The following is a 16,123-nucleotide window of genomic DNA, read 5'->3' on the forward strand; positions in this document are numbered from 1 at the left end:
TAAAGAAGTTCAGTTACTTATCCAGTTTTCTTTGGTACCTGATACTTTTGTAGAGGCCCAGGGCCATTTCTGCAGGACATAATATCAAATAGGAAAGAGCACAAAATAGGAACAGGACTAGGACATTCAACCCCAGCTCCTTCTGTGCCATTTCTCAATAACCTTTAATTCCTCAATCTTTCTCTATTTATCTTTCCACCTTAAATGTATCTAATGGTCTTAGCTTGACCATCCCTGGGGTGTCACCACCCTCTAAGAGAAAGGACAAGAAGAAGAAAGGGTCAGTTGGTTAATGTCATCAACATTTATTAATTATTTCACTGGGAAGTTTAAGGCTCTTGCTCACATAGCAGAACTAACAATTTATCTTTAAAATAAAAACTTCTTAGGCTAAAGTTATTGGTTTAGTTTGATAGCTTTTTCTATACTGCTTGTAGTTGTAGGACATATTTGTAATTAGAGATTGCGTTCCCCTTTTAAATATGCAGTTTCTTATTTTAAATTGGTTTTTTGACAAAAGGTTTCCTTAATATGTAGCATAGTAACAAATATTATTTAATATAGTTCTTCTGAAGCACTATGGGAATTGTCCTAAATCCTAAAGCTACAATGTGATGTATATTGTAATTAATTCTGCAGTTGCCTTGAAAATTAGTCTAACTTCTTCTTGCAGTTGACTTCACAACATCCATATGCGGAAGTATATATTGGGAAACCTCACGTGTGGACTGTTAACATTGATGACCCTGTAGAGGTTGAGCAAGCCGTGAAGGCTATTCTTAACCAGAAGGTAAAATTCACTATGAAATATAAACCAGAATAAGTAATGTATTTGGTGCTTATTTGAGAATGATGAGACAGGATAAGAAAACCATTATTTTATGATGCTTTTTAAAAACAGTAAAACTGGGCAACTGCACATACTGGTCTATACTGGAATCTGGAAAAACTGTTGTGCAAGGAGACATTAAGCAGAATATGTCTTTACTTTTTAGGATTTAGAGGTAATGTCATTGAAGCATACAGAACACTGATAGACATTATGAGGATAGATGCTTAATAATACTTTCCCTCAGCCAGGTCATGGGTCTGTCTCAAAATAAGTTGTCATCCATTCCAGAAGAAATTCTTGAACCTACAGTCGAATTTTTCAATTCTTTAGAATGCTCTGTTCGGGAGGACTAGGAAGACAGAGGTTTTAAGTAAAGTATGTTCAAGACCTTCAACAAATTGTTGGGTTTCAGACTTGCTGACGTTAAAGGAAAGTGCAGTAAGACAAAAGGCGCTGTAGGCTTTGCTCTTGAATGGCAAATGATGAAGGCATTTGTGCCATTGTGCCGTCACATCCAAATGTCTAGTGAAGTGGAAGACAGGAACACATTAAATATTTGAAAGCTATCAGCCAAAATAAATGCCTTGTTGGATAGAGGTTATTTCAACAAATATAAGATCTGAAGAGCACATAGTGGCTACAAAGGGACGTACAGTCAGTGGCTAGCTTATTAAGTACAGGAGGTATCTAACAAAGTGGCCACTGGGTATAAATGTGCTAGTTTGGCAACTGAAGCACAATATGGGAAATTGCCAATTAAATGGTGTGAGTTTGCAGAGCTCTGAGATATAGATGGATCCTGGTGTCCTAGTGCATGATTCACCAAAGGGTCATCTACTAGCACAGTCAGTAATTACAAAAGTTGCTGGAATATTATTTATTGTAGGAGAACTTGAACACAAGAGGGGGAAGATGTTTGTTGTACAGGGCACTGAGATTTGTAAAAGTGCCACATAGATTAAATTAAAAGCCCATGGGGTTGTTGGAAGTATGACAGAATGAGTTGTCTCATTGAAAATAGTTGAAATAAATGGGTCCTTTTTGGACTGGATCAGTTCTTGGCCTACAATTGACTCAATACATTAATGATCTGCAGGAAGGAACATGATGTATGGTTTGGAAATTTGCCTATGATGCAAAATATTTAGAAGGGGATGTTGTGGTAAGGATACAGTGACTCTGCAAAGGGATACAGTTACAGTTAGTATAGACAGGCAAACGGATTTTAATGTGGTGCTATAATGTCATACACTTCAGTAAGAGAAATGGAGGCATTATGAACTAAATGCAGAGTGACTACGAGTGGATGAGTGGTGTTAAGGTGGCATAAATTGCCAAAAAAAAACAGGAAAATAGGCAGGTCCATCAAATACTTAAGAAGGCATTGCAAAGTAGTTGGAGGTTTTGTTACAATTGCATAGGGTGTTGGTGAGGCATCACCTGGAGGAGATTGCAATAAGAGCACATACTTACAATATAAGGGTCATTATAAACTGAGGTATGTGGAAATTGCTTTTCATAAATGGTGGTGAATCTATGAAATTCTCTGTCCCTGCAAGTAGTGGAAGCTGGATTATTTAAAGTCAATAAATATAGTAATTGATAGATAAGACCATAAAATGTAGGAGCAAAATAGGCTATTTAGCCCATTGAGTCTGCTCTGCTAGTCCATCCGGATCCCACTCAACCCCATACACCTGCCTTCTTGCTATTTGATTCCCTGACCGATCAACAGACTTGGCCTCTTCTGCAGTCTGTAGCAGAGTATTCCACAGATTGACTGCTCTGTGGCTAATAAAATTCCACGTTACTTCTGTTCTAAAAGGTCACCCCTCAATTTTGATGTGCTGTCCTTTAGTTCTGGATAACCCCACAATAGAAAACATCATCTCCACATCTACCTTATCTAATCCCTTCAACATTCACCAGGTTTCAATAAGATCCCCCTTCCCCCTGCATTCTTCTAAATTCCAGTGAGTACAGGCCCAAGGCTGCCAAACGATCCTCATATGTTAACCCCTTCATTCCCAGAATCATCCTCATGAACTTCCTCTGGACTCTTTCCAATGACAACACATCCTTTCTGAGATAAGGGGCCCAAAACTATTGACAATACTCAGCAAGTGCAGCCTGACTAAAGCCTCGGCATTATCTCCTTGCTTTTATATTATTTTCCACTTGAAATAAATGGCAACATTGTATTTGCCTTCTTTACTACAGACTCAACCTGTGAATTAATCTTCTTGGAGCTTGTACGAGGAATCTTAAGTTCTTTGCGCCTCTGATGTTTGAATTTTCTCCCCATTTAGATAATAGTCTGCACTATTGTTCCTTTTTACCAAAATGCATGGTCATACATTTCCCAACGCTGTATTCCATCTGCCACTTTTTTGCCCATTCTTCCAATTTGTCTAGCTCCTTCTCTAATCACATTGCTACCTACCACTCCACCTATCTTAAAATCAGGTTGAAGGAACAACACCTTATATTCCGTCTGGGTAACCTCCAACCTGATAGCATGAACATCGATTTCTCAAACTCCTGGTAATGCCTCCCCTCCCCTTTCACCATTCTCCATCCCCTTTCCCCTCTCTCACCTTATCTCCTTGCCTACCCACCGCCTCTCTCAGGTGCTTCTCCCCCCTTTTCTTCCATGGCCTTCTGTCCTCTCCGATTAGATTTACCCTTCTCCAGCCCTGTGTCTCTTTCACCAATCAACTTCCCAGACCTTTACTTCATCCCTTCCCCTCCTGGTTTCACCTATCATAACACCATAAGATACAGGAGCAGAATTAGGCCATTTGGCCCCTTGAGCCTGCTCCGCCGTTCAATCATGACTGATCCAATTCTTCCAGTCATCCCTACTCTCCTGCCTTCTCCCCATACCCTTTGATGCCCTGGCTAATCAAAGACCTATCTATCTCTGCCTTAAATGCACCCAATAAACTTGTCCTCCACAGCCACTCGTGGCAACAAGTTCTACAGATTTACCACCCTCTTTACTAAAGTAATATCTCCGCAAAATTTCACCTTGTGTTTCTCTCTCCACACCCCCACCTTTTAAATCTACTCGTTTTTTTTCTCCAGTTCTGTTGAAGGGTCTTGGCCCGACATGTCGACTACTCTTTTCCATATAGATGCTTCCTGGCCTGCTGAGTTCCTCCAGGATTTCCTGCATCTGCAGATTTTCTGTTGTTTGGAACAAGATCATCCACCTTATTTCTCACACTCCGAGCACTGAGATATAACACCTTGAGTACTGTATTTGCTACTGTTTTTGATTCTGCATCCCTAATGCACTGATACTCACTCTGCTGGCTGCAATTATGTCCTTTCATCTGCCAGCCCTTCCTAACAGTCTGACTGCTATCTTTGCTATTTGCTATCTGTCCTATCATGAGTCCCTTCACACCTGTTACCACCGCCCTGCCAAAATAGTTTAGACCCTCCTCAACAGCTCTAACAAACTTGCGCACAAGAATACATCCTTTACAAGGATGTTGCCTGGATTGAGGAGCATGCCTTATGAAAACAGTTTGAGTGAACTCGGCCTTTTCTGCTTGGAGTGACGGAGGATGAGAGGTGACCTGATAGAGGTGTATAAGATGATGAGAGGCATTGATCGTGTGGATAGTCAGAGGCTTTTTCCCAGGGCTGAAATGGTTGCCACAAGAGGACACAGGTTTAAGGTGCTGGGGAGTAGGTACAGTGGAGATGTCAAGGGTAAGTTTTTTACTCAGAGAGTGGTGAGTGCGTGGAATGGGCTGCCGGCAACGGTAGTGGAGGTGGATACGATGGGGTCTTTTAAGAGACTTTTGGATAGGTACATGGAGCTTAGAAAAATAGAAGGCTATGGGTAAGCCTAATAACTTCTAAGGTAGGGACATGTTCGGCACAACTTTGTGCTGTAGGTTTTCCATGTTTCTATGTAATATTGATCCCCCTTGGGTTCAGCTTCAACCCATCACTTTGATACAGGTCATAATGCCCCCAGAAGAGATCCCAATGATCCAAGAACCTGTAGCCCTGCCCCCTGCGTCAGCTTCTCAGCCACGCATTTATCTGCCAAATCATCCTGTTGCTGCCTTCACTGGCGCTTGGTGCAGGTGGCAATCCAGAAATTGCTACCTGAGAGGTCCTACTTCTCAGCATTCTACCTAGCTCTCTAAATTCTCTCTTCAGGACTTCTTTGCTTTTCCTTCCGATGTCATTGGTACCAATATGTACCAAGAGATCTGGCTGCTGTCCCTCCCTCCCTCTCCAAAATGCTATGGATGCGATCCAAGATGATAATGCACTGGTGAGAACTTACTTGAGTATTGTGAGCAGTTTTTGGCTCCTTAGCTTAGAAAAACTCGATGTGTTGAAACTGGAGAAGGTTTAAAGGAGGTTCACAAAAATGATTCTTGGATTGAATGACTTGTCATATGAAGAGCCTTTGATGGCTCTGGGCTTTTATTTACTAAAATTCATATGAATGAGTGGTGACCTCATTGAAATCTTTTCAAATGGTGAAAGGCCTTGATAGAGTGAACGTTTCCTCTAGTGGGAGAGTCTAAGACCAGAGAACACAGGCCCAGAATGGAGTGATGTCCTTTTAGAACGGAGATAAGGAGGAATTTCTTTAGCCAGAGAATGGTGAACCTGTGGAATTCTTTGCCACAAGCAGCTGTGGTGGCCACGTCTTTATGTATATTTATGGCAGAAGTTGATAGATTCTTGATTGGAGCTGAGAGGAAAATTAGATCAGCCATGATGAAATGGTGGAGCAGACTCAATGGGTCAAAATGCCCTAATTCTGCTCCTCTATCTTATGGTTATTGGACCTACGTAAGAATGGATTTTTCTTTGAAAGTTTATGTTACTGGACCTACCAAAGGTTACGTTATTGGACCTACGTAAAATTACGTAATTGGACCGAAGTAAGAGTTTTTTTTTTGTTGTTTGTGAATTTTTATCTTTCTTTAGGCAGAGTGTAAGTTAATTTTATCTCTTATCCAAAATGTTGACAGTTTGTAAGGTGATGAACAATATTATCATGTGATTGAGGAATTACTTGCATTTCAAAGAATTTGGGATCCTTTGTCATGTTGTAACTGGAATGCTACTTCAATCATTGAAAATTATTTTGTAAATACCTACCACAGACACAATATCAATAGGAAGAGCAAGGATATTGCCTTTTCAAGTCGTGCTGTTCAAGGCTATTTTCATCCTCTCAGTGCTGTGGTCCAAGGTTCACCACATTATTCTAATGTTTCGGATGTGACCGTCACCTAAGCATTGAAGCATTATTTGTTTACCTTTGAAATGATCTACTTGCACTTGATAGTTGATTCAGCTATATTTTTCTTTGTAATAGATTGAGCCATATTTGCCCTACGAATTTAACTGTGAAGGAATGTTGCAGAGAGTCAGTGCTTTTATTGAAAATCAGGTAATTCTGTTTATATCGTCCATTCATGTGCATTCAAGTAATACTTTCAGGAGAATTCCTGAAAAAATCCTTTTTAATCATGTCATTGTTTTTGTTTGAGTTTAAAAAGGTTACAATAACATTTTAACCAGTATGAGAACAGTGATTAAGATGATGGTAGTTATTGTTAGTTTAATGGAATTAATTCATGAAAACAATTTGCTGTTATAAATTTGTGAAGTATTGAAAACCAATTTCTGAAACTTTAACTATGTGGAAACAAAGTTTCTATTACTGCTTCTACTTCAAAACAAAACTGGTTTTGGTTCAGCCAGCTGAATAATACCTATTTTCCAGAATGTAATTTATTGATTGGATAGTAAACTTTTGTTGGCAGATATGCTTTCTACTTTCTAGTTTGAATTTTCAGTCCAATTAATGCCCATCTTAAAAGTCAAGTAAAAGCAGTGTTTTTTAACATTTCATTTCAGACCAATTTTTTTTTTAAAGCAATTGGATTTCCAGGTATTGACTGTAGTTCACAGAATTTTTAAGTTTGTACTAAGATTTACATTCTTAATTCCCCTTTATATGGTACAGAACCATTTTGTTCTCCCGCTCTAAAGAATTGTGTTTGATGCTTATAATTTTGCATTATTCACTTCTCCTTTTCAATTATTTCTTTACCAATCTCTTCCATCAAAGATTCACATCAATCATTGAGTGTTTCCCTTTCATTTTTACTATTGCAACCATTAGTTTTCAATGTTCCCATCTGCAATTAATCCATAGTCAAGACAAAAATCATTTGATTTCAATCAAGTAGTATTTTAATTCATTTTTGTTAAATAGCTGATTCTAAATGTAAGGGGACAGCAATGGATTGGGGGATTTACTTTCTACCCATCATTAACTTCCTAGCTCTTTTTCTCAATATATTTTTTATTCATACAGTATTGTTTTGCAAGAATAACATTCAGTGCCATTTCCTAATTGTCCCTGAACACCATTTCAGAGGCTAGTTTAAATAGAAACAGGTTTCTAAAAGGACACTCATGAATCAGGTGGGTTTTTAATATTCTGGTGGTTGTGTTACTGATTGTTAATTAAATAAATTCTTGAATAAAAATGAGCTTACATTCACTAGATGATGAATGCATCTATCTCACCACCTTTAGTTCAGGATTCAGGAAATCAGTACCTGTAACGGAACCACATTGACCTTGTTGTTGCTGTGATAATATTAAAACATTTTATAGAAAAAAAATAATAGTATATCAAATCTAGCCTTTAACATTTTGTCGTAACCCATTCATTTCCAATCCAAGTTGTCTCTTTATCTCTCTGATTTTGAGGTTTAGACTTAAATTTTGTTTGCCATGAGTTCTTTTCTTTCTGATGCTGGGTTAATGTTGTTTATTACATTGTGGTCCTCTAATATATTTAAATACAGTACATGTGGAGAAAAATTGATCACAGTTGAATACAATTACCTCACTGCCTTTTCTGCACCAGCAAATCCATTTCAAAGCTCTGATTACACTTGATAATCTTCTTTGTAATAGATGGATTCTAAGCCACCAGAATTATTTCAGCAGAACAGATGTGTTTTTATATTGATGTAATGTTTAAAACATGGTTGTATTACTTTTATTTATTAATTTATTGAGATATAGCATAGAGTAGGCACTCCCAGCCTTCAAGCCATGCTGCACAGCAACCCACCAATTTAACCCAGCCTAATCATGGACAATTTATAATGACCAATTAATCTACGAACTGGTTCATCTTTGGACTGTAGGAGAAACCCATGTGGTCACAGAACACACAAATTTCTTGCAGGCAGCATCAGGAATTGAACCCAGGTCACCTATACCGTAAAGCATGTGCTAACCACGAGGATACCATGCCGTGCTAAAATAGATAAGAAAATCATAAATATTGTCACTCCTGTATAATCATCTAGGATGTTCCTCTAGTAATAGGGAAAGCTTGCCGATGTATCATTTGCTATTTCAAACACTTTGCAGGAATATTTGCTTGATTTTGTGATTTTAACTCATAATTGTGTGACTATTGCATACGTCTGTGACAAAAAAAGCAATATTTGAAATAATTGCCAGATTATCAGAATACAAAAGCCATCAGAACATATGCTGACTATTCTTATTAAAATGTATACTTAGCTTGCTTTAAATCTGCAACAGACCCTGGTGGGATTTCAGCCAGCATTTTTTCCCTTAAATGTGGTACTTAAATTAATACCTTTAACTGTATTTAGATCAGATAGCCACTGCTATAAATAATAAAGATTTTCTTTTGCTGGATGAATTCATTAAAGATGCTTTGTCATGTTTACAATTTTCCAATCACCATTACAGGATTTTTGCCATGGTCAAGTGATGTGGCCTCCTTTGAGTGCACTCCAAGTTAAAATTGCACCTCCCAAGCAGTCCTGTAAGCAGGTCTGTCAAGAGAATAAGCTCATTTGTGAACCATCATTTTTTCAACATCTGAATAAAGACAGCGACTTGCAAAAGTAAGTATATTTAACCTAATAAAAGAGTAATACATCTCACTCAGCATCAGGAAAGAAAAGAGCTGATTACAGACTACAGGAGGAAAAAGCTGGAGGTCCGTGAGTCAGTCCTCATTAGGTTCTTGTCCTTAAGTTCCTTGTCATTAACATAACAGAGGATCTGTCCTGGGACCAACACACATGTCATCACACAGTAGGCATGACATATTTTCTTCGAAGGCATGCTATCTAAAATTTTGAGAAACCTCTACTGATGCATAGTGGAGAGAATCTTTACTGGTTTCATCATAGCTTGGAATGGAAACACTAATGCCCTGGAATGGAAAAGGCTGCAAAAAATGGTGGACCACAGTGGAAGTACTCCATACCATTTACATGGAGCGCTGCCACGAGAAAGCAGCATCCATTTTCAAAAACCCCTACCATCCAAACCATACCCTCTTCTCACTACTACTGTTGGGCTGGAGGTACAGAAACCTTAGGTCCCACACCACCATATTCAGCAATAGCTATTACGCTACAACCATCAGGCTTCTGTACTGATGTGGATAACTTCACTCACCACTACTCTAAACTGATTTTATGACTTCCAGACTCACTTTCCAGGCTCTTTATAACTGATGAACTCTGTACTGTTTGTATTTGCATGGCTAGTCTTCTTTTGCACAAAGATATTTGGCATTCTTTGTTTATGTAATGTTTTTGCTAAAATTCTATTGTACTTTTTTCCTGTAAATGCCTGCAGGAAAATAAATTGCAAGGTGATATATATGGTAACATATGTATATGTATTTTGATAATGAAGTAACTTTGAATTTTGAATACAATGAAATTCTTCAGTCTTCCTGAATAAGATTTTAAATTCACTTGTGTTTATATAATAGATTACACATTCTCTTCAACGTAGTATTAATACTTTGTCAACCTATTCTGAAAAGCTTGTGTATTACTAGAAAACAAATAGCAAAAAATAACAATTCTGAGTGTGGAAATTGATTTAGAACTTAAATGATTTTAAATTAATGTCTATTTTGTGTTACTTGCAGATATGGAATTGAATGCCAGTCATTTGAATCTCTAGGTGACATTATTGTGCCTGCTTATGACGAAAAGAAAAAGCACTGTTTTTTCCAGAGTGATTTGTTGCTTTTCAGCTGTGCTGGTGCAAATGAGAATTTTAAAAGGATCTGTCCGTGCAGAGACTACAAGAAGGGACAGGTTGCGTTATGTCAAGAATGCTTATAGCACTGGTTCACCCCGACACTGTAGTTTGAGCAAAAACAAAACAGGCTTCCTAAGGGCCAGACGTTGTTCATTTTTGAAAGAGCCCTTTGAAAAGGATACTAGGGGAAAATGTTTGAATCAAGAGCACTAGTTCACTTGAAAAGAATAGATGTTCATCTGGGCTAGGTCAGTGTCAATCATGAAAACAGATCTACCCAATGGAAAGAGTAATGTTTTTAAGTTTCACATTTATAAAAGTCATTTTTGATGAGGAGGGTGTATAGATGTAAATGAAAGATGTACTACTAAATATTCTAAATTCAGAAAATAATGTTATCAAATATGAAAAGTTTTGGTCAGCTAAATAAACTGTAAATAATGGTGGACAATTAAGCGTGTTGTAAGGGGCTGCTTAGTAAATTTTGGTTTACTTTTAATTCAGGTGAAATGAACAAAATCCCAACAGAATGGCTTAATATCAGTTTAGAAGTAATCCAGTAGTGGTTCAGTATAATCATAGCAGACAAAAGAAACCTGATGGTCATTATTTCAAATGTAATTGCCTCTCTTAGTCATGGACACTGTAGTCAGTTATGTAAAGGACCATATGTTGATATTGCTAACAGTAATAACTTTAAGATATAGAATGTTACTTGTTTTAAATCATGCTCTAAGCACTTGTATGATTTTTAAACAAAACTGAACTACTGGAAGAGCTGGAGAGAATTCAGAAAGCTTTGTTATATGGTAATTATTACTTTTAGCTTTATTATTCATCATTTACGATGCTAGCAGCTTTTTGAAGCAACTGATCCAAAGTGTCAACTGATCTTAAACAGATGTATTTAAGGCCACAAATAAGTTGGCTAAATGGGCATTTTAAGTAGTAACCTGCTGTTTGAGAAATGGTTTCTATTGTAAATTGTACATAAACAGCCTGATGTAAAATGTTTTTTTAAGCTCCTATAATCATATGTTTACCATAAGAAATGAAGTAGAATTTCATATATTTGCACTTTCTTTTCAGGCTCAGGTGTATATACACACACATAATACGCAGTGCATTGAAGCATTTTTGTCACACAAACAAATGGTCTCATCAACTGATTTTTTTGGGGGTGTATTACAAATCTTTAATGCAATCACAGTCATTTCTCTATAAATTTAATTAATTAAATCAAAATGTTTGATCAAATGATCTGGTCATATTTAATCCATCATTTAAAAAGTGACAGAGAAAATTAAAGCTGAAATTTTAATGCACAGCTAAAATCTGTCTTTCTTTTCAGTTGGAAGTAGTGATAGTGGTTGGAAATCATTGTCGACTATCAGAGCTCGCAACTGGCTACCGGTTCATACAAGTTATATTTAAAATATCAGCCCATGAAAAGATGGGATGAACCTTTGAGAACATCTGACATACAATTTTTCATTTTTACTTAATTCAACACAGATGGCAGTACCCCTACATATTAACACAAATCAGAATGATGTATAATGTTTGATCAAGGTGAGAATACAGGAATGATCAAAAATAAGTGTGGCTTTTGAAAAATAAAAAAAATCAGTGACGTACAGTTAATCTACAGCAGCTAAGCCTCATAACAGCAGATTTATCCAAACAAGTTTGCACACTTGTACATAGAAAAATATTTTTTTTTTTAGGTACTCTAACTTGCTTTCTTTGCTTTGTGTTGTAAATATTAACTGTTTCTGTGGCTGTGATGCCATGTAATGTATATCATGTGCCTTTAAGGGTAATAAAGTTGCTTTAACTTGTAATAAAAATATTATACTTAATGGCAGTCATAAATTAGATTGTGCATAGTGTTGTTAAGCTCTAAAAATAATTTTCCTGTATATTTTGGCAAATGGCATATATTGAAATGAGGTGTGCTTTGAAAGCTAAATTTGCAAGCATAGAAATTGTTTCCAGTTTTGATCAGCAGGAAAAAAAGACTTTATTTTTCAATAAATCTTTTCTGTGAAGAGAATTTCATCCACTGATGTGTACACTGTAATTTGTAAACGTACAGAATACATTTTTGAAAGAACTTGTAAGATTAACAAAAACTCCAAGCACAGTTCATGAACACGTATGTATGGTGCTCAATAGATTCTATTTAACTGCAGCATATTACAACAGTTTCCATTCAAATAATAAGCTGAGGATTCAGCAAAGTGCAGACAAAATTAAACTCAAATTATTGTACTCACAATATGCATTTATTTACACTAAGTAAATACCTAATCTGGTCTTCCCTGAGGTTCAATAAACCCTCCAAGGCTGTGATAGTTCTAATGTGAAAATTAACAACTGTGGATTTCAAGATCATTCCAGAATGCTATAAACACCTTAGAATTTTAAAATACAAGAACAAAGTTAGCTATTGCCTGCTTTCACCTAACTGAAATCTTCATCAAAGTTTCTTCCAGACTAAACAATGAGAACAAAATGTTACTGTGCACACAATCCTGCCTTTGATTTATATTTTACCAAAATCAAAAGTTTTAATGTTAGATCTTTTTTCCTCCACTGAGCATTACCCCAGAATGTATATAAGTGACAACTTTGAAGTTGTGCTTTAATTGGTGCCACTTTTTAGATTTCTTTCCCTACCTCGAAAACCTGTCATTTAAAAACTACTTAAATAAACATCTAGCCATGCAACTTAGTGTTATTCCTTGGCTCAAAATCATTTTGTGTTGTTTAAGTTGATCTGGGACATCTGCCATTAAAATGTCATTGATTTGTTCTACTATAGCAAAAAAGTTATATTCATTTTATTGAAGCAACGCCTGCCTATTACTTTGGTTCATCCTCGCAGTTGTAAAGAATTTAAAATTTTGTTTAATTTTTGGATAGAGTTTAGTGGCCTAATTTAGATTTCAAGACTGACTCAAATTCCATTTGCATTATTTAAAAACTTTATTTCTGAGTTCCCTTGGGAAAAAGACAGTTAATTTCAGCTATTTTAATTATTTTTGGATACTTAAATGATAGAAAATATCTTAAAGAATGTTACAAAAACTAGTATTTTAAAGTTTGATTTCAATAGAAATGACCCATGTTGTTTGTTATGCCTAGGAGATTTATTTTCCTAGGGCCTGGTCATTGTTCCTCTGAGTTAAAAAAAATTAGGTTTTATTTCATCATAAATATAATGGTGCTCGAAATTATTGAGAAGGTATTCTGTCTAATATTGGCTTGGGTCTATTCTTTAACTTGTCGCTTAATCTTTTCACAATTAAAATCAAATATTTTGGCTGTCAATTGTTAATTGATCTCTTATCAGCAGAGGTGATAGTTTAAAGGGAACAAACTTACCATCTGAAAAGCAATACCAGAGTTTAACTTCTTACAACTATATAAACCTTATTTATCCCCATACCAGGCATATTATTCAGTATAATTGTGAAATGATTGACTGCTCCATTTTGTTAATCTTATTGGTAAAAAATAAATATTTTTCATGATGTCCTTCCTTGGTTACCAATTTAACTGAGGCAGTTTTGTCCACCCTTCAACCCTCGAAAAAACTAGTTAATCCTTTTGATTTCAAACTAGCACTTCTGCTATAAGAAATCAACAATTAAAAAATGACAATTTTAAGTAGTGGAGATGATATTATATTTTCTTACACAAGTAAACATTAAGAGTTTGAAATATTTTACACAAACAAGTAATGGAATTAAGGATAACTGCATGTCGTAAAGGAAAAAATAGACATTTTAGAAGTGTGAAGCATTTGATTCTCAAATAGGAATTTATAGCTTTGTCCAATCAAAGAACTAGCAGATACGATGATACCTTTAAACTTATGATTTTGATAAGAATCCCATGTTATAGTTCCCATTATAGATTAATTCCCATTGGAAGGTTTTGAACAGTTTATTCTAAATTGGCCAACATCTTGGCCAGCACCAGATAGCTTAATGCCACTAGAAAGTAAAACTAAGAATGATAATGAATTGATTAAGCAAGCAGAATCTAGTCCTTCTACCTAATTATTGTAGGAAATGAGGTTTTTGCTATTTTATACCAATACCATCTGCCGCTCTTAAATTTGAATGATTGGAAAACTTCCACGTTTTCCAAAAGGTCACATGTAACTGACTGCAAGCTGCAAGATGTTTACATGCTCTGACATTTGAAGTTTCTTTATTCTGCTATACATCCCCAAATCTGGTATCAACTGAGAAATCAGTGAAATTATTATTCAATATATTAGGTTCTGTAAACAAAATCACAAAATACAGGCTTAATTAAATTGTCTAGTTAACAAGATTAAAAACCGTTCTGGTTTATGGAAGAAATGTCAGAGTAAAAACAAATAACTTTGTAGGCTTATCCAGTAAGTCATGAGTCATGGAATCAAAGGAAACATGAAGGCAGAGGTGCTATTAAATGGACACCATTCTGCCCTGAGCTTGGTGACCAGTAGTGTTCCATTGGGATCTGTTCTGAACCCCTGGATTTTGTCATTTTTATAAATGACTTGAATGAAGAAGTGGAGGGGTGGGTTAGTAACCATATAACAATTTCAGCACAGAAACAGGCCATCTCGGCCCTTCTAGTCCGTGCTGAATTCTTACTCTCACCTAGTCCCACCAACCTGCACTCAACCCGTAACCCTCCATTCCCTTCCTGTGCATATAGCTGTCCAGTTTAACTTTAAATGACAACATCAAACCTGCCTCAACAACTTCTGCGGGAAGCTCGTTCCACACAGCTACCATTCTCTGAGTAAAGAAGTTCCCCCTCATGTTACCCCTAAACTTTTGCCCTTTAACTCTCAACTCATGTCCTCTTGTTTGAATCTCCCCCACTCTCAATGGAAAAAGCCTAACCACATCAACTCTATCTGTCCCTTTCATAATTTTAAATACCTCTATCAAGTCCCCCCTCAACCTTCTACGTTCCAAAGAATAAAGACCCAACTTGTTCAACCTTTCTCTGTAACTTGGGTGATGAAACTCGGGTAACATTCTAGTAAATCTTCTCTGTACTCTCTCAATTTTGTTGACATCTTTCCTATAATTCGGTGACCAGAACTGTACACAATATAAATTTGGCCTTACCAATGCCTTATACAATTTCAACATTACATCCCAACGCCTATACTCAATGCTCTGATTAATAAAGGCCAGCATACCAAAAGCTTTCTTCACCACCCTATCCACATGAGGTTCCACCTTCAGGGAACTATGCACCACTTTTATCCACTTTTATATTCCTTAGAAGTTCCAGTACTACTTCTATAATCATCATAGTTTCCATAACTTCCCTACCGGTTTCCCTCATCTCACACAATTCAATATCCTTCTCCTTAGTGAATACTGAAGAAAAGAAATTGTTCAGAGTCTCCCCCATCTCTTTTGGCTCCACAAATAGCCGTCCACTCTGATTCTCTAAGGGACCAATTTTATCCCTCACCATCCTTTTGCTTTTTATACAACGGTAGAAACCCTTGGGATTTATTTTCACCTTACTTGCCAAAGCTACCTCATGTCTTCTTTTAGCTTTTCTAATTTCTTTCTTAAGATTCTTTTTACATTCTTTATATTCCTCGAGCACCTCATTTACTCCATGCTGTCTATATTTATTGTAGATCTCTGTTTTTTTCCAAACCAAGTTTCCAATATCCCTTGAAAACTATGGCTCTCTCAAACTTTTAACCTTTCCTTTCAACCTAACAGGAACATAAAGATTCTGTGCTCTCAAAATTTCACCTTTAAATGACCTCCATTTCTCTATTACATCCTTCCCATAAAACAAATTGTCCCAATCCACTCCTTCTAAATCCTTTCGCATCTCCTCAAAGTTAGCCTTTCTCCAATCAAAAATCTCAACCCTGGGTCCAGATCTATCCTTCTCTATAATTATATTGAAACTAATAGCATTGTGATCACTGGACCCGAAGTGCTGCCCAACACAAACCTCCGTCACCTGACCTATCTCATTCCCTAACAGGAGATCCAACACTGCCCCTTCTCTCGTTGGTACTTCTATGTATTGCTGCAAAAAAACTACCTTGCACACATTTTACAAACTCCAAACCATCCAGCCCTTTTACAGTATGGGCTTCCCAGTCTATGTGTGGAAAATTAA

The 16,123-nt window shown here is 36.5% G+C and overlaps 1 protein-coding gene across 2 annotated transcripts in view; it reads left to right on the forward strand.

Annotated features, from left to right (window-relative positions):
- Nucleotides 1-12,008, forward strand: part of mgat5 (alpha-1,6-mannosylglycoprotein 6-beta-N-acetylglucosaminyltransferase) — a 212,321-nt gene extending 200,313 nt beyond the window's left edge. For both annotated transcript variants that reach the window (XM_072262149.1, XM_072262150.1), the window contains exons 14-17: nucleotides 674-790; nucleotides 6,195-6,269; nucleotides 8,630-8,787; nucleotides 9,834-12,008. In XM_072262149.1, coding sequence (XP_072118250.1) covers nucleotides 674-790; nucleotides 6,195-6,269; nucleotides 8,630-8,787; nucleotides 9,834-10,032 — 549 coding nt within the window. In that variant the 3' untranslated portion in view covers nucleotides 10,033-12,008. The remainder of the gene's footprint in view (nucleotides 1-673; nucleotides 791-6,194; nucleotides 6,270-8,629; nucleotides 8,788-9,833) is intronic.
- The last annotated feature ends 4,115 nt before the right edge of the window (nucleotides 12,009-16,123 follow it).

The sequence above is a fragment of the Mobula birostris genome, chromosome 6, assembly GCF_030028105.1.
Source record: "Mobula birostris isolate sMobBir1 chromosome 6, sMobBir1.hap1, whole genome shotgun sequence".
Classification (NCBI taxonomy): Eukaryota; Metazoa; Chordata; class Chondrichthyes; order Myliobatiformes; family Myliobatidae; genus Mobula; species Mobula birostris.